The sequence below is a fragment of the Lynx rufus genome, unplaced genomic scaffold, assembly GCF_022079265.1.
Source record: "Lynx rufus isolate CCGP_SWC_20201006 ecotype Redwood Valley unplaced genomic scaffold, mLynRuf1.p SCAF_6, whole genome shotgun sequence".
In the NCBI taxonomy this organism is placed as follows: Eukaryota; Metazoa; Chordata; class Mammalia; order Carnivora; family Felidae; genus Lynx; species Lynx rufus.
This window is the reverse complement of record NW_025814878.1, coordinates 120,943,705-120,971,629: the sequence shown is the minus strand read 5'-3', so window position 1 is coordinate 120,971,629 and position 27,925 is coordinate 120,943,705. Positions and strand designations below refer to the sequence as shown.

The 27,925-nt window shown below is 43.5% G+C and overlaps 1 protein-coding gene across 2 annotated transcripts; it reads right to left on the bottom strand.

The window, feature by feature from the left end:
* Positions 1 to 1,195: 1,195 nt before the first annotated feature.
* On the bottom strand, positions 1,196 to 17,443 carry NQO2 (N-ribosyldihydronicotinamide:quinone reductase 2). Of its 2 annotated transcripts, none has more exons than XM_047103257.1 (7): positions 17,281 to 17,443; positions 12,311 to 12,453; positions 9,725 to 9,889; positions 7,491 to 7,621; positions 4,969 to 5,082; positions 3,893 to 3,994; positions 1,196 to 1,954 (listed from the first exon to the last, which is right to left on the bottom strand). In XM_047103257.1, exons 2-7 carry the CDS (start codon positions 12,315 to 12,317, stop codon positions 1,778 to 1,780), a joined length of 696 nt encoding a protein of 231 aa, XP_046959213.1. In that variant the 5' UTR covers positions 12,318 to 12,453; positions 17,281 to 17,443; the 3' UTR covers positions 1,196 to 1,777. The 2 variants fall into 2 exon arrangements, with proteins under 2 accessions (XP_046959213.1, XP_046959214.1); XM_047103258.1 differs by lacking the exon at positions 17,281 to 17,443 and adding an exon at positions 13,514 to 13,726.
* Positions 17,444 to 27,925: the final 10,482 nt, after the last annotated feature.

The window sequence follows — 27,925 nt, the reverse complement described above, 5'->3', positions numbered from 1 at the left end:
AGACATGGGGTGGGGCTATAGATGACCAGGCTGAGAAGACCCCAAGTGTAAGAGCAGAACAGCTTTGTGGAAGTCTTCCTTCCATATCCTGAGGCCTACAGAGGTGTTCAATGTTCAAATACTACCTTTGCTTCAAAAAGCAAGGCCTTCTAAGGTAAGGTTTTTCCAGAGCACCCTAGCACATCCAGGATGAATGCTCAAGAAGCCACAACTAACATGGCATTTGAAGAATCTATCCATGGAAAGATATTCGAAAAATGGGAAGATGGGAGAGATTTTGAAGATGCTTCCGAAAAAGATGCTAAAAAACATGGCCCCCCAAAAGTCTGCAGAAGGCAGTTCCAGAAGTCTGAAGAGAACAGTTTTGAAAGAAGACCTTCAAAAAAGACTCTGAAGAGAAAAAAACAAAAAAGTCTGCAGGCAACCCTGAAAAGCAAACTGAAGAGGAAGACGTCTTGGAAAGAGAATCTGAAGATTGCTCTGAAAAGGGCTTTGAGGAAGACTCCAAGAAATAACGAGCAGAAAATGGTGTTGAAAAGGAGTTAGGAAGGAACCATCCTGAGAAATGAGAATCTGGGGATGGCGGCTCTGAGTGGTTGGTGGGGAAGGCTGTGTGTGAAGATTCAGATGGAAAGGAGACACACACAGAGAATTTGGTTGATGATGGACCAGACAGAAACAAGAAGAAAATGCAGATGGAAAAGGATCTGAAGATACTGAGGAAGAAAGAGGCGGAGCAGGTGACAGGCTGCTCAAAGATGAGGGTGCCAACAAGGAGTGTGATGAGGAGAGTCGGGTGAGGAGTGGTGTGGGGAGTGTGATGTGGGGACTGTGGGTGGGACTGGGGACGCTAAGGAAGGAGGGCCCCTGTGCATAGGCAGTAGCTTGGTCCTCAGAAGTGAGGAAGAGATTTAATCTCTTAAACTTGCTTTTAGGGAGACCCCTCCAGCTACATGTGCCTACGCTTCAGGGTAATCACTAGTAGTGTTACATGAACACGTGCACAGGGGTAGGGCGCTCAGAGTGACACCTGGAGATTTTCTTTTTTTTTCCCTTTAAGTTTATTTAGACAGAAAGAGAGAGAGAGAACAAGAGAGGGGCAGAGAGAGAGAGAGGATCCCAAGCAGGCCCCACACTGCCAGTGCAGAGCCCAACTTGGGGCTCGATCCCACAAACCATGAGATCATGACCTGAGCCGTAATCAAGAGTCGGACGCTTAACTGACTGAGTCACCCAGGAGCGCTCCTTGGAGATTTTCATTGTAACCTGCACTCAATGATTTTAAATGCATGTGAAATAGCTGTTCAGTGAAAACTTCATAGCCATCATGCATGCAAGTAAAAAGAAAAAAAAAAAAAAAAGGAAGAAATAAGTCCAAACGCAGCACTAAAACACTAGCTATGAAAGATTAAACTTTCCTATGAAAAAATAGAAATTTCCAAGTTGAGTTATGACATTAAAAAAAAAAAAAACTATGCCATTCCAGGAGAACTGTTTGAACACAAGAATACCCATGAAGGTTGAAAACAGGGAGATGGAAAGCTACTGGCAAAGAAAAGCAAGCCTGGGTGAATAATGTCATCCATGAGAGCACCCCCAAGTACAGCCTGCTGATGGCTGAAATGCTAGATCTGGCTAAGACACTCAGTCCTGCCCGTCTTTCAATACATCCAGTTCGCTTGGTTGTGACCTTGTTTTATTACAGGACCCTGCTCCCTGTGTATATGCCTGCAGCTCCCTGTGTGCTGCTCCTGTGATGTGGACGTGGCACGAAGCATTACTGCCCGAAGTACCACGGAGGCGTGCAGTCGATGGGCTCTTCCTCCCAGATGGTTTTCAGCCTCTGGGCCCAGGAAGCCACCATCGCCTTTCTCTCTTCTTCTGATGCAATCTCGGGAGCAAAACTGATCTGAGGGGCAAGGACTTTAAATCCACAGAAGTGCAAGGCACCATGCTACAGCCACAAAGAAAGCAAGGAAGTGATTAGAAGACACCCTTTACGTATCATTCAGTTAAATAATCAAAGGCGGGGTGGGAGGCGGGGGTTGATGGCCTGAAACAAGCCTTCAAAAAATATTAGAACAACTTAATACTATCAGGTAGCCGAAAACAACTGAGCTGCCCTATAACCTTACAACGTGGGCCTTTACAAGTGATGTGAAGAACTTTGGTGGACAGTTGGAAGTTTCAAATCCTAATTGAGGTTAATCTGTAATCTTTGCTTCTGACTCCGATAGTAAACTTTATGGTTTTGATTGATTAGGCAAATTACGGTACAGTCATACAATGGATTATTCTAGAATGATGTGACATTATTCTAGCTATAGTGTATAATCATGGATGGTTGCTCGAGATATGTTAAATAAAAATGAGAAATTTGTAGCAGTATTTGTAGTATACCATTTATGTAAAAGACATAAGCATAATAACCCTAATAATAAAAAGCATACATATAAAAATATGCATGGGCCATAAAGAAATACATCAAATTATTAAAAGAAATTATTTTTAAGAGGCGGATTAAGAGGATGTTCTGTTTTATATTTTATAGTCTCATCTTTTTTTTCATAATATGTACTTTTGAAAACTGAGAAAACATATACAAAGATTTTTTAAAAACAAGAAGAATTTAAGCTTGGCTAATAACCTCTAAGAGACCAGTTGACCTGTGGATTAGAGAGTTTAGGCCTTAAGTTCTCTCTTTCTTCAGCAAAGCATCACTAAATGGAATCACTATCCTGTCTTTCAAAGAAGACAACTTTTTTCTAGAAATATCACTCTCCCCACTCTGCATTCCTTCCCTTAAAACCCTACCTTTGTCCAGACTTGCCCTATCAGGGGTAGGTCAGGGGATGAGGGGCCTACACGCCTGTCTACATTTTTTTTTTTTAATTTTTTTTTTTCAACGTTTATTTATTTTTGGGACAGAGAGAGACAGAGCATGAACGGGGGAGGGGCAGAGAGAGAGGGAGACACAGAATCGGAAACAGGCTCCAGGCTCTGAGCAGTCAGCACAGAGCCCGACGCGGGGCTCGAACTCACGGACCGCGAGATCGTGACCTGGCTGAAGTCGGACGCTTAACCGACTGCGCCACCCAGGCGCCCCCTGTCTACATTTTTAAAGTAAGCTTGCAAACTGCTGAATATGTGATCTCCTCCTCCCTGGACAAAGGGACAAAGGTCCCTTCATAACATCCTGGAAGAATGGTTTGCATCTAGGTTTCTCAGTCTCCTGGGAGCTCAGAGCCAGGATGTAGCCACCTGACCCAGAGCCTGCTCTCTTCCTCCTCACCCGAGCTCTGTGCCTCATCTGCTTATGCTTTGCCCCCTGCCTTCCCCTTCACAGATCGCCCAGAGGTGTGTGGAGGCAGGATGATGTCTACCTGGGAGGGCAGGCCCAGAGTCCTGGAAACCTGGAGAAGGGTGTGGCTCTGGGGATAGGGCACAGCTCCGGCTTCACGGACCCATCACCTGTGGTGGGTGTGAGGCTGTCTGGAATGCTGGCCCTGGGGCACCTCTTGCCTGGGTTCAAGGTTGATGCCCCCTTCACAATGCACTGCCAGTCAGTGTGGACAGCTACCCACCCCCCACCATCCGGTGCTCCGCACACACACAGGGCCACCTTGGGGTGGTTCTATTTACCATAGAGCAGACATGAGCTAACCAGGTCTGGGTTAGCTTCTACCCAACAGTATCAAAGGCTATCATTATGTGTTTTCCCCACAGCCAACTTTTTCAGTGCTAAGTAAGAAACTGAAAAGGGCAAAATGTTGTAACTTCTTGTATTCAGGTGGTAGATAAAATGGTCCGGGTTTCAGGCTTACACCACATCTTATTTTACATCTGGGGGAGCTGTAGGGGGAGCAGAGGGGAGTGGGGGTGCAGCAGGTACCTGGAGGGGCCATAGGAAGTATCGATAATCTCCGCTGACTCCGGTTTTCATGTACATCTCGGCTGTGCCCCCCGTGGTTAATGAAAGGAGGGCCAACTTATTCTGTGGAAGAGAAAGCAAATGCATTTGTGTGGCCTCCAGAGGAGACAAATGTGACCCCAGCACCAAGGTTCATAACCACTGGGAGGGAAAGCCTGAGGTAAGTTCCCTGCAGGGATGGACAAATGATAACATTCTCATCTGCCAAGCCCAGCCACAAGTGGCAACCATGTCCAACAGGGATGGAATGGACCATATGGACACAGGGCTTGGATATGACCTGACTTCTGGTAGAGAGCAGGCCTGGGACACCGTGTGGGAGGTGGGTAAGGCCCACCTGCCAACATCAGGGGCTGCTGTGAGGGCGAGTGAGGTCCCTGACACACAGGACCCTGACACTTGGGGCCCTGACACAAGGGATCCTGGCACACAGGACCCTGACATAGAGGTCCCTGACCTACAGGACCATTCACTAAATGGTGCACTATTTCACCAACTAAGATGAATCTTTGTGACTCAATGTTTTCTTTATAAACACTTATAAAAGCATCTTCTGAGGCTCTTAGAATTTAAAACATCATTAATTTCAGTAAATTATTTAGTATGAAATTCATAGCTACCGTGCACTGTGCATCTACCAGGTTCCATGCAATCCTCACCCTGTAACATGGGTGTTACATCATCTTGTTTTTTGTGGTACGAATGTGAAGCTCAGAGAGGTGAACTGGTGTGAGGTCATGGCTCACCTCTGCAGCACAGAGAAGACGCCCTCTCCTGAGCCAGAGCTGACCACCGTGCAGTCCTCCAGCCCTCCTGCCACACTAATTCCAGGCCCTTCTTGGCCACACATGTACCCCTCACTAGACGAAGCCCTGTGACTTCACAAACTTCGCTTTTCTTACCCAGGTACAGGACATAGGGTTTTGCACATACTTGGTGCTCAATCAGTGTTTATTTACAAAAAAGCAAACTAGAAATAGAACCTGATGAGACACGCCCCCAGCAGTACACAGTGATCCTCATCCCGGAGTACATACCTTGAGGAAACCGGAATCATAGAATCCTGGGATGTCGAAGGCAAACCCCTGGCACAGCACCCTGTCCATCCAGCCCTTCAGGATAGCCGGCATGCTGAACCAGTACAGCGGGAACTGGGGACACAACACGGGGAGAAACGAATGCTGCGGGCAGTCTCAGGCTTCATATTTGGTGCTTCAGAAGGAACCCCACTGTCTTCCTCTTCCCAGATGGCTGGGCAGGCGAGTGTAGTAAGAGGGCAGCACAGGCAGGGTGTTTCTTCCCTTTCACTCTGACGCACCCAGTGTGGACAGGATGATGGTGGGGTGGAGCAGGCCAGAGCTGACAAGGGTCCTGGTTGCTGTTAACAGGTGGCTCTGCGTCCCCAGGGACAGACCCTTGGGCTGGTCCCTAGGCAGGTGGGGAGGCACTGGGGCGCTGATGGACACTGGCTCTGTGGCAGCTGTCCTGTGACCGACCCAATCAGGGGGCACAAGAGGAAGGGTGTGGAGAAGAGTTTGTCCCTTTATGTGCTGGGGGTGAATTGCTGCCATCTAGGAGTCACGCTGAGTTAAGTTCTGAGAAGCTTTGGATTTTGATACAAATTAAAGCTTTATCCTTAGATTCTACACACCAGTGGTAAGATGTCCCTAAAGTCCTCTCTGGTCCTCATGGAAGCCCTAACACTATATCCAATATCATTATCAATGAAAGGAGATGAACACAGATAATAATCTGTTACCAAAGGCAGAAGGAAGCCCATGCTTCATGCACTTTTGCTATAAGTCTAACACAGGAGTTGACATTGAAATTTAAGCTCCATAGCCCACTGCTGTGTGATGCTGACATGTTACTTAACCTCTCTGTGCCTCCTTTTCCTGATCGGCAAATAGGGCTAGTACAAGTTACTAGCTCACAGCATTGTGGGAAGGATTCAATGACTCATTACAGTGCTCTGAACAGAGTCAATGCTGAGTGAAGGGGAGTTGAGATCATGACTAAGCAGTAGTGATGAATGAAATTTTTTCGGTGTTGAATGACAATGCAGACCCTCTGGGCAAACTATCAGGAAAGAGGAAAAGCAGAGGGAAAAGAGCTGTGAAATGCAGTAGGGAAAAAGAAAGACCAGCACATAAAGAACAAGCTCTGGCCTGCTTTAGCTATCCAGCTACAGGAATGGAGGAGGAGACGGGGGAGGGGAGACGGGCTCTGCGTGGTTACCCGATTCCAGGGAGATAGGAAGAGAAGAGTGAGAGCCAAGTATGGTTCCGCCTAGTCCATGTGCCCAGACTGCTCAGCAAGTTGTGATAGAGCCCTCCTGTCCTGGCAAGGCTATTACTCTGGAAGCTAAAGCACATGGCAACCAAGGTGTATGGCACTGGGACCCAGCCATATGCAATTAGGATAGAAGAACATCTTGCACTTTGACCAGATTAGCAGCTCCAGGTTGCCCAGTAAAGGGACGGTGCCAGGAAGGGGTGGATGGAGGCAGCATGGGCAGGGCGGAAGGGGACAGGTAAAGCATCCCCTCCTCCCATATGTGCAGGGTGATTTTTATAAAGGACATGCTGTTTCACCTGCAAACTGATCACATCCCTGCCCCTCACCCTCACATGGTGGTCTTGTTCTCCCGCCTGTTCCTCGCCCTCAAGCAGGGTTAACAGAGACAATTTGGGCCAATCAGATCCATCTTGGAGATTCTGGATCCAGAGACCTCAGTCCCGATGTGTAGTGAGAGAGGAGAACAGAGGCGGCATGCAGACAACAGCAGATGAGAATCAGAGGGAAAGGCCAGAGGGGTCCCAGCACCCAGTTTCACCGCCCCTGAAGCCCAGCTGGCCTGCCTGTCCCTGAGTTCCAGGAGACCCGAATGACCAGGGCCCTTAGAATAAATTCCTTCTTTCTAGTGGACTTGGATTTCTGTCAACCCAACAGCTCCAGGAAAGCACAGGTTTATTTTGCTGCTAGGCTCTTGGTGAGCTCCACGAGTGCATGCCTGTCAGGCTGTGGCGGGCAGCAGCCTTGACGAGTGAGAGCCCACAGAAGCAGTGTCCTGGCTCCGTCTGCAGTGAGTCATGGCTTGGGGACAGTTTGTGAGTGAATACATGGAAAGTGGGTGGGTGAGGCAACCAGTGACAGGAAGGAACTAAAAGATTTTCCTCTTAATAATCAGGATGTTTAAGGCAGGACTTGCATTTGGCTTGAACTACCTTGACAAACACTCATGTAGACAAATCTTGTTTTCACGCAGCCTCTGCACGTGTAAGGTGGGCATCAGAAGGGAATGAAGGCAGCGCCACCTGCATGATGCAGGCATTTCTTGGGCCACTGGGCTAACGGGAAATTACTATTTACTTGGGAGTTGAGATTTTGAGTGACCAATAGTGGCTACATGAATGTCCTTACCCAATTAGACATAAATAAGTGTGTGAATGTGCTAAAAACATTAATACCATTTCTAGGAGTGTGAAACTCCATACCTGGAAAGAGCTTGTACATAGAAGGACTCTAATTCATTATAATAATTAGATGAAACACAAACCTGAAATATCACTAGATCAGCTTCCTGAACCTTTTTCTGCTCGTCAATTATGTCACTGGTCAGAGCCCCCTTTTTACAGGCTTCGTAGGCTTCCACCCCATAATTGAAGAACTCAGGATTAGAGACAGCACCTGGAGAAGAACAGGTGATATGTTCTTGCTCTCATGTATGCACCCACAGCCCATCCTGGCCAATCCCACCAGCATCACTGCCACCTGGACTCCCCAAAGCAAGTCACCAGGCATTTACGGAGGCTCCAATAGGCGTTGGGCCCTGGGACCAGGCTATGGAAATAAAAAGAGAGGAAGCTACTGTTCTTACCTTCAGGGGACTCAAAGTCCAGTAAGAGTAGATACATAACCAAATGATCAACACACAGAACAACAGTTAGCTGGCTCAGCCTAAAGCTATGGTTGGATAAGCCTCGCATCTTATAATCAAGATGCACGTGGTCTAACTCAGGACAGCAGTGGCTGGCTCTCCTTGGGTGCATTGTCAATGAGCCCAGTTTAGGGCTTTGAAGATGGAGTAGGAGTTCACCAGGCAGTCTGGAGCACTGGAGGGAAGACAGAGGACACTCTGGGCAAAAGACAGGGAGAAATCAGCGTGTCCACAAACCACACCAGCCCAGAAAAGGGCCACCAGGAGCACCTCTCGGGAAATGGGTGAGAGGCCAGGAGGGCTGCAGGTAACCTGAATGGAGAGATAGGTCAGCTCTCATAAGCCTGTCTAAGGAGCTTGACTTTTTCCTGCACATGGGAGGCCATACAATTTAAGCAGGGAAAATAAATAAATACTCCAAATTCGGTTTGGAAAAGCTCACTGTAGCAGCAGTGATTCAAGAACAAGTGTGGTGGGCAGCAGGCAGTCGGGCAGCAGCAGTGGGTACGAGGAGGGGCCTTGGGCTAGAACTTACAGCACTGCCCGTGACAGCTAACATGAAGGAGGAGTTATTCTGATCTACACCTTCAGTTGAAATCTGTCAGCCAAAAAGATTCATCGGAGGCATGAATCAGAATTAACAGTAGCTTACCATTTACTGAGGACTTCCTACCTATCAAGTGGTGTACTCTACACACATTACCTTTTCTATCTTTATAATAACCATTAAGTGTAATTCCCAGTCTACCAGAGAGGAAACTGAGACTTTAGAGAGGCTGAGCGACTAGTTCAACACTACAGAGGTCTTAGCAGCCAGCAGAGGTAGGATGACCAGGTGTGAACCACTCCACCACATGGAGTCTGGAGAGCGGCAGACAGACCCCTGGCCGTGTGGAAAAGAACCAGAAAGAAAACTGAACCCACAGTCCTCCAACAGATTTGTAATTCAGAAATATTTCAGTGTTCTTTGTTTCCTCTTTTAACCTACTTGTATTTGATTTTCATTTAAAAAGCACACTTTGGGTGTGTCCTATGTATAAGGTTTTGTATTGACAAGAAACCCAAGGATGGTAACTGCTATTAGTGAAGAGATTGTGTTCTCTCAGGCAGGTTCCGGGTAGGGTTTTGGCCACCCACAGTATGTGGAACCTATAGCAGACACTGGGGCAGTTCTGATAACGGTAAACAGAGATGACAAAATGTGCACAGGCCAAATATATTCTAATATTAACTACTAGAAAAACAGAGGTGAAATTATTATTTGCACATGATTTGACTGTATATTGGGAAAGCTCCAGAGAATAAAATCTACTACAAAGAGCGAGAAAATTAGTAGTGGCTGGATACACACCACAGAGGCACACTTTCTTCATGCAGAGAAACAAAAACCAGCTAACAAGAACTGTGCAAGGTCTGTATGAAGAAAACTTATAGAGATCCGTAGGGTTGAAAAAGAAGATGTGAGGAAATGAAAAGGCACACCATTCTCTTGGATAAATAAAAGTTCACCTGTAACTGGATTGGGATCTCAATGAAAATATCATCTGATTACTTTTTGAACCTGGAAAATTAATTCAAAAGATTTTATAGACAAGTCAATGAGAAAATGGAGAATATGCCCGTAATTGCCTTATACAGGACAGACCATCTCTGGAGGGATACAGAGAAAAGTGGGTACACTGGTGACCTTGAGGGCAGTGAAACTAGGTGGGTCGGGGCCAGGGATGGGAAGACCTGCCACATGGACTCTTTAGACTTGAGAATTGGGTATCATGGGCAATGGTAAGTTTTTTCAGAACATTTTTTCAATTAACAAAATAGAAGAAAGTTAAAACGTTTAGCCCCTGACTCACCAGTGATATCTTTCCTGGTGGCCCTCGGCTCAAAGTCCATGGCATACAGGTCAGAAACGGTGACAGTGCAGCCCTGCGCGCCAAGTTCATCCACAGCCACTTTCTTCAAGGATCCATTGAAAGACCTGGGTTCTTGATGCGCATAGACAATGAGAACTTTCTTGCCTAAATTGGAGAAGGGTTTCTCTTGAAGAACAATTCCTCTTTGTCAAAATTCCATGAAGACTAAGACAAAAATGAAATGTATATGTGCAATACAGGCTGAAGTTAAGAAATATCAACCTTTTTTAATGGATGACAGTTTTAAAATAATGAACATTTTTTAAAAAAATCCAGTTTTAACGTCATTGCTTGAGCTTACTAATACATAGATATAAAATGGGTCATGATTCCTCAAAAATAACACCACAAATTTTTTTTTTTTAATGTTTATTCTTGAGACAGAGAGAGACAGAGCATGAATGGGGGAGGGTCAGAGAGAGAGGGAGACACAGAATCTGAAGCAGGCTACAGGCTCTGAGCTGTCAGCACAGAGCACTACACGGGGCTTGAACTCACGGACCGTGAGATCATGACCTGAGCCGAAGTCGGACGCTTAACCGGCTGAGCCACCCAGGCGCCCCAACACCACAAATTTAAAAGCCTAATCTACTGTGGTTATCCTCTATAAGAGGTTTTAGCCCTATTTTCCAACATCAAAATAAAGCCACCATAACTGGGGCACCTGGGTGGCTCAATGGGTTGAGTGCTGACTCTTGATCTCAGCTCAGGTATTGATGTCATGATCCGTGAGAGCAAGCCCTGAGTCAGGCTCTGTGCTGACAGTGAGGAGCCTGCTTGGGATTCTCTGTCTGTCTGTCTGTCTCTCTACCTCTCTCCCTGCTCACTCTCTCTCTCTCTCTCTCTCTCTCTCTCTCTCAAAATAAATAAATAAACATTAAAAAAAATTAAAAAAAAAGAAGAAGAAAGCTACCATAACTAACCTCTCACGCTAACCCTACTGGGCTGGCATCAGCTACTGACACACAGTTCTGCCTCCTTCTCCTCCACGGCCACTGAAATGTGACATGTAAACAAGGTATGGAAATCGGACCCCTAATCCCAGAGGGAGGCAAGGCCTATATGGAATCTGCTCTCGGTGGCTAAACTGATGACAAAAAGGTTCTAAGGAGAGTCAGGTCTTAAAGGTCCTGGATGTGTCATTAATACCAATACCCTCTGAAGCAATATTTCCTTTATTCAGAAGATGCTGTGAGATTAGGTACTGGTTTCTTCTGGGAAACAGCTTTGGCCTGGTAATGTCTAAGACAAAAATGTTTGAACTCCTGATTTAAGTTTTTCAGTTTAGGCCCTTAAGGAGCAGATACAAATGTTATTTGAAGCAGACAGTTTGGGGGCATTTAACTGGGTGTAAAGGTTGAATTCCATGAGTTAGGTTAATGGTTAACATTATTGTTACACAGGAATTCTACTAATGGATCCAAACGAAATAATCTCCATCAGCTGTTCTCAAGTAGGGGCAGGTTTGGCTCCCAGGGGACAGTTGGCTATGTCTGGAGACATTCTGTGTCATCACAGCAAGGGAAGAGGGTGCTGCTGGCATGTAGTAGAGAGACACTGGAACTGCTGCTAAATATCCTACAAAGCACAGGAAAGCACCACACCAAAGGATTATTTGCCTAAAATGTCAGTAGTATTGAGGTTAAGAAACCCTAATCTATGCCACAAGACGTAAAATAAGGTAAATTTTTATGTTCTTAAAAGATTTGTATGTCATACTGTTGACAGAAAAAAAGTTGCAGAATGGTGTGTGTGTGTCTGCATGTGGTGAGCAGGGACAAAAGTAAAAATTAAGTCATACTGAATTTTATTTTACTTTTTTTAGTGCTTATTTATTTATTTTGGGAGAGAGAGAGAGAGAGAGAGAGAGAGAGAGAGAGAGGAGGGGAGGGGCAGAGAGAGAGAGAAAGAGAGAATCCCATGGGGCTTAATCCCATGGACTTTGAGATCATGACCTGAGCTGAGATCAAGAGTCAGACACTTAACCGACTAAGCCACCTAGGTGCCCCTGGTCATATTGCATTTTAAACCACAGTTACTCCTGGGGTTCATTCACTCAAGAAGTATTTATTGAGGGGTCCCAGATGGCTCAGTAAGTTAAGGGTCTGACTCTTGATTTTGGCTCAGGTCATGATTTCACAGATCATGAGTTCAAGCCCCGTGTCAGGCTCTGCACTGACAGTGTGGAGCCTGCTTGGGATTCTCTCTCTCCCCCTTTTTCCCCTCTCAAATTAAATAAATACATTTTTAAAAAAGTATTTATTGAGCACTACTACAGCCTGGGGATCATTCCAGAGGCTAGAAGCAGAGTAAACAAGATAAGCATGGCCCTCACTTCTAGTGGGGCTGAAATGGGCAGTAAAACGAGGAAGAAAATACAAAACAAGATAATTCCAAATAGTGATTCATGTTAAAACATGAAACAAGTTTTATACATTTCAGTCTTGTTTGGATTTTTATACATATTCAATTTCTAATTAAAATTTGTATTTAAAAATGTTTAATTCCCCCATAGTTAACAGTCACCTGCCATGTTCTAAGAAGTTGGATTCTTCCCCTCTGACCACTGCCAAAGGGAGGGTCTGCTGTTAATCCTGGGCACAGAAGGATTCACTGTGGCAAGCCCCAGGCTTTCAGCTGTAGTCACTCTTCTCAGTGACCCTGACAATCTGGAAGAGAAAACAAACACTTGAAGGACATGCGGAGAGGTAGTGGCGAGGTCCATGTACCAACTCCAGGCCTCATGAAGGACATGCAAATGTGTCTGAAAAAAAAAAAAAAAAGCCTTCTCAGCAGGGGGCCACCTGGAGATTTAGGCCTCAGAGGACAAATCATGCAGGGTGTCAACACCAGTACTTTTTTTTTTTTTTTTGAGAAGACCCAGAACCTTCCGTGAAGGCAGCCCTAATGAACAGGTCTTAGAAAATGAGAATGACAAGAAGCAGGAGGCTGGGCCCTGTGTCCTTCCTCCCTCCCCCTCTCCCACATTTTCACTTACTACAAATAATCAACACAGCTGAACAGACAAAGGTCAGGAGTACAGGTGAGAAATTCACAGCTACCATGTCTACGTGGTCTGCAAAGTGACAGACAGACAGTACACACACATGGTGGCCAGCACAGAATAAGACTCTGGAAAAATGTCAGTTCTCCCCAGAGAGCCTCAAAGGCACAAGAGAGACCTGAATCCTACTCCTGGCTAGCCAACTCTGAAATAACTGGCTTCACTCTGGGAGAGACAAGGTATCTCCAACAAACCTACTCCCTCTGCCCCCAAAAAACAAACAAACAAACAAACAAACAAACAATCCACAGCCTGTGAGTCAAGGTCAGTGTGGAGATGCTGTATGATACGTGCTGTATCCACATGACAATTTTAACATATCAGTGCATCTTTTTTTTAAAGTTTATTTATTTACTTTGAGAGAGGCAGAAACAGCGTGAGTGGGGGAGGAGCAGAGAGAGCCGGAGACAGAAAATCTTAAACAGGCTCTGCACTGTCAGCACGGAGCCTGGTGTAGGACTCAATCTCACGAAACCCGGAGATCACAACCTGAGCCAAAATCAAGAGTCAGAGATTTAACCAACTGAACCATGTAGGTGCCCCTCAGTGCATCTTTATAGTATAACAAAAAGAACAGAGAGACAGAAATCAGGTTTATCCATGGCTACAACTGGAATCTGGAGCAGAGCCTGAATTAGCTTCTTCCTGGCCCTTGCATACCATACCTTCAGCTGTCCAGGAGCCCCAGGTAAAGGGCTGAGATATGCAGAACACTGTGAAGAAGTGGAAGTGGGTTGCAGGGGGATGAACTCTGCCCCAGGTTGGGTGTCCTGGGGACAGAAAGGAAAGGAAGTTTAAATAATTGTGGCTGGAGGTGAGTTGAGGGCAGGCAGGGCACTTAAACTGGAGAGTGGGCAAACAGCTCTGATCAGACAGAGGGTGGGAACTCCAAACACCATCATAAACTCAATGGTAAGTTTAATCCTTGCCCATTTCTTAAATTGACTGCTGACTGAACAGTTAGAAATCTGCCTCTTTGGCTACCCAACATCCCCTCTTGTTTTTTTAAGAACAGTCTCTGAATTTAGTCATGTGTCAATGTGCCCAGCTAATGACTACATTTCCCAGTCTTCCACTTAGGGGTGGCGAAAGAGGTGAAGCAGAAGCCATTAGGGGTGGCTCTTAGGACATATCCTTGAAGGGGCTGCCTCAGGGGTGGGGAGGGTGGAGGTACCATTTCTGCCCCTGCCATTGGCCTTCATCTGAGCTAGACTGTGGAATGACAGCTAGGGCTCAATTAGCCATCTTGGTATCATGGGGGTAGAAGCTATAGACTAAGGAAGGTAGAGCAGAAAAACAGGAAAGGAACCTGGATTCCAGATCCTTTCTTGGAGCCACGAGATGGTTCTGAATTGCCAATTTTCAGACTTCTTTACATTGGAGATCAAACTCTGAATCCTGTTTAAGCCGTTGGAGTTGACTCTCCATTAATAGCAGTGAATGGGACACAATTCCAACGTATGCATTCATTCAGCTTGGACCTACCCTCTGGCCAGGTACTGCACTAGGTGCTGAGGCTACAGCTGTGAACAACATAGGTGAGGAGAATGGAACTTTATGGGGGGGGGGGCTGGGCACACAAAGGAAGCAGGCAAGGAGAGGCACCTGGGTGGCTCAGTCAGTTAGGCATCCGACTTCAGCTCAGGTCATGATCTCGTGGTTTGTGAGTTTGAACCCCCCACATCAGGCTCTGTGCTGAAGCTCAGAGCCTGGAGCCTGCTTTAGATTCTGTCTCCCTCTCTCTCTGCTCCCCAGCCCCGCCCCCATTCATGATCTGTCTCTCTCTCTCTCTCAAAAAATAAACAAACATTAAAAAAAAAAAAGCAGGCAAGGAAAGCAACCATAAAATTCTAGATAGTGATAAGTACTAATAATAATGCTAAGTGACAGCGATAAGAAAATAAAGTACTTTTGTGGTTAAAATGGCAGGGGTACATTTGTTATTTTAGATAGGATGGTCCAGGAAAGTATCTCTGAACAGGGATGATGATATGGACTCAGTCATGCAAAGATCAGAGGTTCAGGCAGAGGAAATGGCAAGTGTAAGGCCTGAAGTAGGAAATGGCCTGGAGTGTTCGTCTGTGGTTTAAAAAAAAAAAAAAAAAAAGGAAGGACGAGTTGGATGGTGGGAGACATGGTCAGAGAGGTGGCGTAGGGTCTGTAGACCAGGGGCAAGGATTGTACTCTAAGGCTAACAGAAAGCCATCAGAGCATCTTAAGCAGGAGAATGACTGGAACTGAGTACCTTTTACAAGGTCATCTGTGTCACTGTAAGCTCAGGGAACACCTTATGCTGAGATCTCATTTTGGTCTGGATAAAATGCTTTTAATTTCAATGCCCATGGCAAGGCATCCCTTCTTCTGTATCCCCAGGCCTCACCATTCCCTGCTGTTTTGCTTGGCCCAGTTTATGTATTTACATCACATGTCCAGCCGCTTGAGGAACTTGTTTGTGACTTTCCTCTCATCCATTCTCCTATTTGTGCGGATTAAGAAACAGGCCCAAGAAGTAAGCAACTTGTCCCAAATTACAGAAAAGACTCAAAACCAGACTTTTTACTAGCTAGTCAGTGTTCTTTACTCCCGGCTCACTCAACTCCCTTAACACCCCCCTCAACAGCAGTATTCTCCTTTGTTAGGAATGATGCACTTACCCAAGTGGAAAAAGGAACCCTGTGGTCTGTGAAAATTAATAAAGGGAAACCTCATCTAAAATGGAATCAGGACACCCTATAGAGGGGCCTCTCACCCACAAACTTTCCCTCACAGCTTATCTCACATTCCTGGACAGGAAGTTCTCTTTACAACCCAGCAGGAGGAAGAATGATTTTCTTTCTCTTTGGGGAGCAACAGCCTAGCCAGTGAGAAACTGCTACGATTCAGCCAATGAGAAACCATCGCCATCCTGAACTCTTCACTTTCTTCCAACAGAGGAAAAGCAGCCTGTCCCAACTTCCTCCTTTGTCTTTGTAAAGTAGCATGCCTCTCCTTTGTTCTCCAGACTGACCTATGGTTTGCCACAGCTTGCCTGTCTCAAATTGCAATTCCTCTGCTATTCCGGAATAAAGTCATTTTGCTGGTAAAATAACTAGCTCTTTTTTAGGCTAACACGTTATAAAACTAGGTATACCCACCTCTGATATTTTTTGTGTATATTATTTCACTTTAATCAGCACCCAGAAGCTATTTCATAATGTTTTCACTTGATTTTTGAGATGTTTAATAAAAGCAAACGTCATTTAGAAGGCAGTTGGAAGCCAGCAGGAGTAGCCCTCACACCTATGGCTGGGGCAACTGCAGACCTAAGAGGAAGCGATGAACCTCGCACATAGGTATCTGCTGCCCTAGCAGGAGGAAGAAAGGTTTCCTCCTGCCCCCGCAACAGCCCAGCCAATGAGAAGCCAGTATTCTTGGACCTCCCACTTTCTGCCAATGGACTTTCTGTTTCTAACAGCCTTGCCAACCTGCGCTCTCCCAGCCTTCCTTCCCTTTCTTCTGGGGACTTGTGTATGACTTTGCCTAAGCTTGCTTGTCCCAGATTGCAATTCTCCGCAATTCCCAAATGAACCCATTTTTAAAAAGTCTATTCTTTTTTTTTTAATGTTTATTTATTTTTGAGAGAGAAAGAGAGAGAGAGATGGAGACAGAAGCAGCTTCAACTACCAGCCCTGGAACTCACCAACCAGGAGATCATGACCTGAGCCAGAGTCGGGAGCTTAACCAACTGAGCCATCCAGGTGCCTCCAAAGGCGATTTTGCTGGTAAAATAACTATCATGTTTCTTTTTAAACTTAATATTTCCTACATGCATCTTTCCATTTAGACAGGCTCCAGAGCCTGTTGTTAAACAGCTACATAACATTTCAATATGTATGCATGCCCATTTGTGATCATTTCTCTCCCTGGGCACCTAAGTAATTTCTCCTACCTCCCCTCACCCCAACTATAAATAGCACTGCTAGCCGAGGTATTGTTTCATACACACTCTTCTTCACGCACTTCTTTGGCTAATCTCAGAAAAACAAAAAGTTAAAGATTACTTTAATAGTTTCTGCTACAGACTGCCAAGAAACCCTTGGCAAAGGCCAAGCCAAAATAGAGGCGGGCTCCCTGCGGCCAGCACAGCCCCAGGCGGCGCCCCTTTGGCCTAAATGATGGCACCTTCCCCCCTCCCCCGTCCAAACTGACCCTGGGCTGCCCTGTTCATTCGGGACCCGTAGGTAATCACACCACGGACCTCCTCGAGTAGAGGAGAGATTATATAAAACGATTCTGCTAAGCGTTTATAACCGGACCTATCATGCAGTAGGGCTCAGGAAGAGATTCGTACGATCCCAGGGTGGAAACGAGGAACAGCCTGCGAAGCCGACAGCAGCGCCCAGTAAAGTGCCCCTCCCAAACACCCGCACCCCGGCGAGTGAAGGCAACTCACTCTGCGGGCAGCGCAGGCTTCGGAGAAGCAGCGGCAGGACTCAGCCCTCCGCCTCCGGGAGCGAAGCTCTGGGCTTCCGCGCCCAGGTTCCGGCTGCGCGGGGCCACGCACTCGCACTCGCACGCGCCCGCCCGGCGGAGAGTCGCGGCTGCGCTCTGTGCTGCCCGGACCGCGTGGACTGTAGCGGGCCCCGCAGTTCTCCTGAGCCCGCCACTCCCTCATCCCAGCCCTCTCCCGGCGCCCCGCCCCGCGCGTCCCACGCTGGGCCCCGCCCCCGTCCGGGCCACGCCTGGATGGCTCAGGCGGGTGCCCTTCCCCACCCTCGAAGACCTCTGGCTTCCGAACTGGACTTAGGTAGGTGGCGGGAAAGCCCTCCTGCCCTGTGTCCCTTCCTTTCTCCATCTCTAGGCAAGTATCCAAGTAAAACATGAAGGTCCATGGCGTCATGCATAGCAATAAAAAGCCATGAACACCCAACAGCCTGTGAGACTCCAGAGAATTATGCCGAGTGAAAAAAGCCAATCCCAAGAGAGTTCCATCCATGCTGCATGATTTAATTTATGTAACATTCTTGAAATGACAAATTATAGAAATGGAGAACAGATTAGTGCTGGCCAGGGCTTAGGTAGGGAGTGGCTATAGGGGCAACAGGGACCCTTGTGGTGATGGAAATGTTCTCTGTATCATTGCCAACATCCGGTGATATTGTACTGTAGTTTGACCAGATTTTTTCATTGAAGGATCCTCAAAAAGGACACAAGGGATGTCTCTGTGTTGTTTCTTTTTTTTTTTATTTTATTTTTTTATTTTTTTAATTTTTTTTTTTCAACGTTTATTTATTTTTGGGACAGAGAGAGACAGAGCATGAACGGGGGAGGGGCAGAGAGAGAGGCAGACACAGAATCGGAAACAGGCTCCAGGCTCCGAGCCATCAGCCCAGAGCCTGACGCGGGGCTCGAACTCACGGACCGCAAGATCGTGACCTGGCTGAAGTCGGACGCTTAACCGACTGCGCCACCCAGGCGCCCCGTCTCTGTGTTGTTTCTTAAACGCATGTGAGTCTGCATGTTTCTCAAAAGAAAAAGTTTAATCAAAAAAAAAAAAAAGAAGAAGAAGAAGAAGTGGGGATGGGGAGGAGGGAGATGGGTGGGAAGGGGAGAGGGGGAAGGACAAGGAGGAGATTGAGAAGATTTAAGGCCTAGGATAGCCCTTAGAAGTCAGAAAGGTATATGAACCAGAGCCTGTGTGTGTGTGTGTGTGTGTGTGTGTGTGTGTGTGTGTGTGTGTATCAGAGACAGAAAGAGAGAGAGAGAGAGGTGCTGGAGAGCAGTTTAGGCTAATTATCTCTTTTTCTTTTTTTCCAGCACTTTCTGTGCTATGGCTATAGGGGCAACAGGGACCTGTTCCCTTCCACTGTGACCTTCCCAAGGGTTCTCCCCAAACTCTGCTTTGATTTCTGGTGTCCTCAGATGACCGTATAAAGCAGAAGGAAGGTTTCCTCTGCGTTCACAATGTTCATAATGAAAACAACCACAGCTGCCTGTAGACCCATGTGTTGGCTTGCTATTGATGTTTTCTGCTGTTGATGTATTCAGAAGTGAGAATATGTGGGTGCCTGGGTGGCTCAGTGGGTTGGTTGAACATTTGACTTCAAATGTTCTCCCGGTTTGTGGGTTTGAGCCCTGTGTTGGGCTCTGTGCTGACAGCTCAGAGCCTGGAGCCTGCTTTGGATTCTGTGTTTCCATCTCTCTCTCTTCCTCTCCCTCTCGCACTGTCTCTCTGTCTCTCTCTCAAAAATAAATAAACATTAAAAAAACAAAAAATAAATATAAATTTTTAAAAACGTGAGAATATGGCCTCTCTGAGATGCTCTCATGCCAGCAGGAAACAGAGCCACCATGTCTTGTGAGCCCAGAAGATCCTGGAGGCAGTTTTCATTTTAGAATGACCTTTGTCAGAGGAAAAAGTGCTTGAGGCATTTTCAAATGTACTAGAATGTCTCCAAAGGTGGAATTTGTTTTGTTTTATCCCCCTTTCTGTTGAGACTCACCGGAGGGATGTCCTCCAATCATCTTTGTGTCACAGAAAGAAACGAGTCATCCTAAAAAGGTAGGTGGCAGGCTCTCTAGAATAATTCAAGGTATACTTCCCTGGGAGGAGGGCAAATAACTATTGTCAGGTGTCTTGTGCTATGAGGACTTCTGAGACTTCTGGGTTGTATGTGGGAAGGTCAGCGAACTGTGGAATAGCAAGTGCCAGACTAAGCACTTGTCTAGGAGCAGGCTTAGTCCTTGGTGTAGGAACTGAAAGAGTTGCGCTCTAAGGGAGACCAAGACACATCTCTGAAAACATTAGGTAGAGGGGAGGATTGGCAGCTGCGCGTTGGTTAGGCATCTGTGTGATCTGACAGCACCATCTTGTGGTAGTGAGGAGCAATCACAGATGTGGACTGAGCAAACTACTCCCTAGAGAATGGAGGGGCCTCCCTTTGCCCTTTTGAGCAGTGTGAATACCCAAGGTGGATTCTAGGACAGTTCAGGAGGAGCCCATCTGCAAAGAGGAAATAACAGAATTTCCTGCTAATCTGGTATTGAGGACTGAGCATTTATAAGCAAACAAGTAAGATGTGACCATATTTGTATTCCGAGTTTAATGAGGAGGTGGTGCTATTAAAACCAGATAAATACACTTAACAGAAACAATAAACATCACCTCTAGGGGTTCTCAGATTTCCATGTTCATTTCACCCCTTGCTATGAAGAAATGCAAGAATTGAATTAGGCATTCTAGGCAAAGAGGCAGCTAAGCCAGTTATATGCTTCCTCTTGTCCCCAATTCGGATGAAAATGAATATCGAGGGCTTCATTAAAGCTAATATAAGCAGCTTGAACTCTCTCCTAGGGGAGTAGTTACCTTTGGTTTTATTTAATGACTTTTCTTTCTGCTAACAGCATCCCCTTTCCTTTGGGAAACAAATTCTTCCTAATAAATAGGTTTTTTTTTTTTTATTGTAGTGAAATGTAAGAGTTGCCATCTTAACCATTGCAAACACACAATTCAGGGGCATTAATTATATTCACAATGTTGTGTAACCACCACCATTATATATTTCCAAAAGTTTTTAATCACCCCAAACAGAAACTCAATAAGCACTAAGCAATAACTCCCTACTCTCCCCTCTGCCCAGGTGCTGGTAACCTACTTACTTTCTGCCTCCATGAATTTGCCTGTTCTAGATATTTTGTACAAGTGGAGTCATATAATATGTGGCCCTTTGTGTCTGGCTTATTGCATTTAGCATAGTGCTTTTGATGCAGGCAAGCTGGGTCTGAGGACACAGAGGAGGGTCCCACAGGACCAGCCAAGAGGTTCTTGGCTTTCCACAGGATAGAAACCAAATATGAGTCAGAGAAAGTAAAAGCAGAATTTATTTAATAGTGATAGATTATGACAGAAGGAATGTCTGGGAAACTGGTAAAGGAAAAGAGAATGAGTCTTGTTGTTGCTTGGAGTTAGGGGTTTATACTAGAAAGGGGTCCAGAGTACGGTCTGATCAAAGAGGAATGACAGGTGAGTAATAAGTGTTATTTCAAAAATCATCAAAGGTAGGGACTATTGATGGCTGGGATTTGTTTGAATCTAATGTCCTGAATCATGTTTGGGACATGGTTCTTCTTAGATGTTATCAGATATTTGGGGGCCTAGGCAAAACTCAGAGAATGATTAACTGTTTTTGCTTCCCCCTTGGAGTGGGAACGTAGCTTCTTTGGTTCACTTAGATGCAAAATATAGAACATGAGTAAGTGGGGCCTAACAGAAAAACAGCAGAGAGGGAGCCTTTCTAAAACTGGAGTCCCCTCATTTTCCCTATCTTATCTTCAAGGTTCACCCATATCATAGTACATATCAGAACTTCATTACTTTTTTTTTTTTAATGATATTCCTGCCCTTGACTACTGTGATGAGAAGGGGCATTTGAAGGGTGCTACGTGGATGGAACGTGCATGTGGCTTGATGAACTGTGATCCATGGACACTGGCAGGCACTAAGGCAGTACTTGAGGCAGAAATGAGTCACAGGATGAGTCACCAAGCAAGAGGCCAGCTGAGGCCAAAGCTTCATGATAGGCGTGGGCTCCTGATGCCCTCTCTGCAAGGTCTCAGCTCCAGCCAGAACTTCATTACTTTTTATGACTGAATAATATTGCATTTTGAAAATTTTTTTTAACGTTTATTTATTTTTGAGACAGGGAGAGACAGAGCATGAACAGGGGAAGGTCAGAGAGAGAGGGAGACACAGAATATGAAGCAGGCTCCAGGCTCTGAGCTGTCAGCACAGAGCCCGACGCGGGGCTAGAACTCACGGACCGCGAGATCATGACCTGAGCCGAAGTCGGCCGCCTAACCGACTGAGCCACCCAGGCGCCCCATAATATTATTGCATTTTGCATATGTAACACATTTTGTTTACCTATCCATCTGTTGGATACTTGGGTTGTTTGGCTGTTGTGAATAATCTTGCTAAAAATTTTGGTGTACAAGTATCTGAGTCCCTGTTTTCAATTCTTTTGGATATACACCTAGGAGTGAAATTGCTGGCTCTTACGGTAATTCTGTTTAGCTTTGTAAGGAACTGGTAAACTGTTTTCCACAGTGACTGTACTGGTTCACATTCTCACCAGCCATGTACAAGGGTTCTGATTTTTCCACATTCTCACTGCATTTGTTATGTCCCTTTGAAAAATTATGATTATAATAACCATCTGCTAACCTTAAAAATAAAAGTCAGTTATTTTACCAGCAAAAATGGGTTTATTTAGGAATAGCAGAGAATTGTAATTTGGGACATGGAAGTGATGGCAAAACCATAGGCAAGTCCAGCAAATGAAGGAGGGGAATGTTATTTTATGAAGAGGAAGGAGAAAATTGGGAGGGATTATTATTATTTTTTTTTGGGGGGGAGGGATTATTTTGAATGAAAGCCACTGCAGAAGAACAAGAGTTCAGGGTGATGACGATTTCTCATTGGCTGAATTTGCAGGGGTGGTCAATTTCTTGTAGGAGATGCAATCTATGTCTTTCCCCTTTGGGAGCTTGTAATTGATGATTATTCTTTTGGGGTCTGTGTTTGATAATTCTGCCTGTAATTGGCATTGAGTGGTATTGTTAGGGGACCCCAAGACCAGGTTCTGAGTCTCAATGTCATAGAAATGAACATTGAACTCAGGAGAAAGCAAGCAAGTGGAGTTTATTAGAGAAAGCTTGTATACCAAGGACCTGACAAGAAGAATGTTTCTCCCCTAAGAGGCAGGTGTGCATAGCTTAAAAAGGCACTTTTGCAAAGGGTGAGGGGCTAGGAGTGGGACAATGTCCTTCAGTCATGGGATCATTATTTTGTGGTCATTTCTCTTTAGAGGTCACAAGACAATCACAGGATGCTTTTCTTCTTGGCAGACATTTTTAGGGTGCCTGAAAGACAAATACTTGTTCAGGCAGGCTTAGTATTGTTACTTCTGTGCAAACTGTTTCTTTGGTTTTTGCTCAAACAAGCATTACTCCCTGATGACTTGTTCTCTCTCTTTTGTTCTCTTTCAGAGAAGGAGGTATTTATCTCCAAGCAGATGGGAACTTTTCACCCTTGCTTCCCACCAGTGACTTTGCAGGAATTAAGTCCCTTTCATTTTCCCCATAGTGCCTCAGTATGGCTCCCCTTTCTAGCCTCAGGACTCTTAGTGAGATTCCCCTTTATTAATTTTCACGCATCTTAATAGGTGTGAAGTGGTATCTCCTTGCTTTGATTTGTATTTCCCTGATGATTAACAAAGGTGAGAATCTTTTCATGTGCTTATTGGCCATTTATATATCTTCTTTGGGGAAATGTCTGTGCATGTCCTTTGCCCATTATTTAATTGGATTGTCTATTTTTTGTTGAATTGTAGCTCTTGATATATTCTCTATATTAGCAGGTAAAGAAGTTGCAAATGTTTTCTCCCATTCTGTACATTGTCTTTCACTTTTTTTGGTGGGGGGAGTCCTATTCCTCTGAAAGCAATTAACTAGATATTCTTTTTCTTAATTCCCTTTTATTGTTATTTCTACCTTGCTGCTGAGGTCTCAGGAAATTGATCTTACAGGTAGGATGGAGGTATAACATTTGTTCAGTGAACATACTGGTAGTTTTGAATATTTTCGGGTTTCTTGGGACATTTCAGAGTGAGCAGATGCTACAGTTTTCAGGGTGTTTTTTGTCTCTAATTGAAGATCATCCAAACTCTGAAATGTCATGAGGAAATCTAATGGTTTTTTCCTCAAACATAACTGGAAGTCATTGATCCCTGCCAGTTTCATTGGGAAATGAGCCATTACGTCCATCTCCTTATAATACCCCTGGTTTCTGAGAAGGTTCTCTCCCTATGGTACTTTGGAAAGGTCTGCTATTTGTCAAGAGTGGTCAGTCTTGACTCCTCAAAAGCTGTGGGTAGAATTCTAATGGCAACATGGTATGAATTAGCTTTTTGCATTAATAATGTGTCAAGTGGATAGCTCTAGATAAAATGGTAGAGACTAGATTCACATTTTGTTATTAAATAGGTTTTTGATGTTAAGTAGCCACTCATACCATGCATAATTGACTACTCAAATATGAGAACACAAACCTTTCATCTTATTTTAACTAAGGATTTAGTTGACAGCCAAATACTAGCAAATTCAATAAGCCTTTAGAAATCACTTTTGCATATACTTGGACCCAACCAAACCTTCAACATTGTATCACTACCCCAAATCAATCAGAACATTTTGGCAATTGTATGAATAGAGGTATTAGGCTTTCACAGTACACACTGATGTATAATGGGTAAAATTTTGATGAAACATTGGAGATAAATGGTACTTTAAAGATTGTACCATTGGAATTGCAAATATAATTAGGCCAAAATTCTGTTCTATGACTTTTTTCCCACTTTCTTCATGACTCAGAGTAATGAAACTTGGATGAGGGAATGTGAAGTCAGTAAGTGCTCCCTGCTATTTAAAGTTAAGCTGAGAAAGCAACTTAATATTCTGCGTAATTATTAGAAATAAGAATAGTGTGTGATAATAATCATTAGCATTTGCAGAGGGCTTACCATGTACTGGCAGTATGCAGGATTATTTACTGTGTGTTACATCCTCACAGCAGCACCCAGAATGCAGTTTCTATTATAATTTCCATTTTACAGATGACAAAACTAAGGTCCAAAGAGTTTAGTAAAGATGCAAAGCAGCCTGGATCCAGAGCCCATCTTTTATGATGATAATGAATTAAAGCATACCCAATGGGATAAAAGGAAGCTGTGGGAAAGTAGGAGGTTATTCACTTTTCGTAAGATTAAAGCAAAGAAAAATCAGAACCACAAACCCTATAAAAATGGAGTCTATTTCCAAAGGAGTTGAGAATTGAAGACTTCCAGAGAAGTGCAACTCTTTATATCTTCTAACTTTTCAGCTTTGTAGGGCAACAGCAACCATAAAAAGAGCTCATCAACCTCTATGCCCCAGAAGCCTTTAACCTGATTCAAAGTAATTGTGTGGTGTAAGTATATCGCACATCCATGTCTGCATGGTTGGCTCTCCATTCAAGCTTGGTTTCCATTGTCTTTCACTTTTTAAAATAATGTCCTTTGATACACAAAAAGAATTTAGTTTTGATGAAATCTAATTTATCTTGTTTTATTCATTTTGTTGTTTTGGCCTTGGACTTTTGGTGTCATAGCTAAGAACCTATTGCAAAATCCACGTTCATGAAAAACACTCCTGGTTTTCTTCTAACAGTTTTGTAGTCTTGGCTCTTATATTTAGATTGTTGATTGACTTTGATTATTTTTATATATGGTATGAAGTAAGGGATTTCCTTGCATGAGAAAATCCAGTTGTCCCAGCATCATCTATGGAAGAAACTACTCTTTCCCCCATTGAATGGACTGGGCACCCTTATCAAAATCAATTTGCCATAGATGTGTGGGTTTATTTCTGGAGTCTCAATACCATTCCATTAGTGTGTATGTCTGTACCTGTGCCAGGACCACACTGTTTTGATATCTGTAGCTTTGTAGTAAGTTTTGAAATCAGGATGTGGGAGTCTTCCAACTTTGTTCTCCTTTTCAAGATTGTTTTGGCTATTCAGAGCCCCTTGCAATTAATTCTATATGAACTTGAGAACTGGCTTTTATATTTCTGCAAAAACCTTAAAAATGCTGTTGGAATTTTGTTAGGGACTGCATTGAATCTGTAGGCTGCTTTGAGTTGTACTGATATCTTGACAATAAAGTCTTCTTATCTACTAATACAAGATGTTTTTCTATTTAGCTCTTTTTAAATTTAGAAATATTTTGTAGTTTTCAGTTAAATGCACAAGCATTTAACTTCCTTGGTTAAATTTATTATTCTAGGTATTTTATTATTTTAGATGCTATTACAAATAGAATATATTTCTTAGTTTCTTTTTCATATTGTTCATTACACATGTATAGAAACATAACTGATTTTTGCACATTGATCTTGTATCCTGCAACTTTGCTAAATTTTGTATATTGGATCTAGTAGCTTTCTTATGGATTTTCTATATATTTTATGTATTTGGAATTTTCTATATATTTGAGATTTTCTAGATATTTTATATATTCTATATATTTCTATATATAGGATCATGTAATCTGTGAGTAGCAGTAGTTTTACTTCTTCCTTGCCAGTTTTGATGAGTTTTCTTTCCCTTGTCTAATTGCTCTGGCTAGAAATAGGTTTTTCATAAATTCAAAAAGCTTGAATGTCTTTCTATTGCTTAGAGAATGATTAAAATTTTTTTTTCATAGATTCCCTTTATCATTTTGAGGAAGTTCCCTCTACTCCTAGTTTTCCTAGTGTTTAAAATTATTATGAAAGAGTGTTGAATTTTGTCAGATGCCTTTTCTGTGTCAGTTGAGATAATCATGTGGTTTATTTTGTATTCATTCTATTAATGTGTGTATTACATTAAGAGATTTTTTTCATGTTGCATTTCTGGATTAAATCTCAATTGGTCATGATATATAATCCTTTGAATATGCTGTTGGATGCAGTTTGCTAGTATTTCCTTGAGGATTTTTGTATCAATATTTATAAGAATATTAGTCTATAATTTTATTTTCTTGCAATGTCTTTATCTTGCTTTAGTATCAAGGTATGAGTTTGGGCATGTTCTCTCTTTAATTTTTTGGATGAGTTTAAAAAGGATTGGTGTTAATTCTTTAAGTGTTTGATAGAATTCACCAGTGAGACCATATGGTTCTGCACATTTCTTTGTTGAGAGGTTCTCTTTGTTTCTTTCTTTCTTTTTTTTAAGTTAACATTAAATTGGGATATTTGGTTTGTGGGGAGTAGTCAAGGGGCAAGAGAGGGGTAAGAAACTTGTATACTTGAATCAGGTCCTCACCACCTCATAAGTTACAGTCTTAATTTTTACTTCTCTGTGATACACTTTCCCATTTCCTGGCTATTCTAAATATCATGGATAATTCAGTTTTCTAAATCATTGCTTTTCTTTTTCACACAATACTCAAAAAGCTTGGATGTCTTTCTATTGCTTAGAGAATGATTTAAAATTTTTTTTTAGCCTTCCACTCAATCTTTGCTTTGGCTATTTCTTACCCAAGCTCCAAAATAAACTGCTTTTGGACATCTTGGGTGGCTCAGTAGGTCCAGCTTCAGACTCTTGATATCATTGGCTCAGGTCATGATCCCAGGGTTGTGGGATCAAGCCCCACTTTGGGCTCTGTGCTGAAAGCTTAGAGCTCACTTGGGATTTTCTCTCTCCCTCTCTCCCTCTCTCTGCACCTCCCCATTCTCTCTGTCTCCAAATAAATAAATAAACTTAAAAAATGATTAATGTTAATTTTATTAAAAAATAAATGAAATGAAATAAAATAAAATAAAATAAAATAAAATAAAATAAAATAACTGCTTCTACTGCAGTTAGAAGAACTATATTCTTGTCTTTTTGATACTAACCATTCTAACAGATGTGAGGTGATATATCTTACTGTGGTTTTGATTTACATTTCCCTGATGATGAGTGATGTTGAGCATATTTTCATACCTGTTGACCATCTCTATGTCTTTTTTGAAAACATGTCTATTAAGATCTTCTGCCCATTTTTAAATTTAATTATTTGTTTGTTTTGCTGTTGGGTTGTATGAGCTCCTATATATTTTGGATATTAACCTCTTAGCAGACATATGATTTGCAAATATTTTCTCCCATTCAGTATGTTGTCTTTTCATTTTGTTGATGCTTTCCTTTTCTGTACAGCTTTTTAGTTTCATGTAGTCCCACTTGTTTATTTTTGCTTTTGTTGCTCTTGCTTTTAGTGTCTGATTCAAAAACTTATTGCAAAGACTTATGTCAAGGAGCTTACCAGGAGTTTTATGTTTTTTTTCTAGGAGTTTTATGGTTTTAGTCTTACATTCAAATATTTAATCCATTTTAAGTTAGTTTTTGTGTAATATGTAAGATAGTGGTCTAATTTCATTCTTTTGCATGTGGCTGTCCAGTTTTCCCAACACCATTTATTGAAGAGACTGTTCTTTCCCTATTGTATATTCTTAATTAACTATATATGTGTGGATTTATT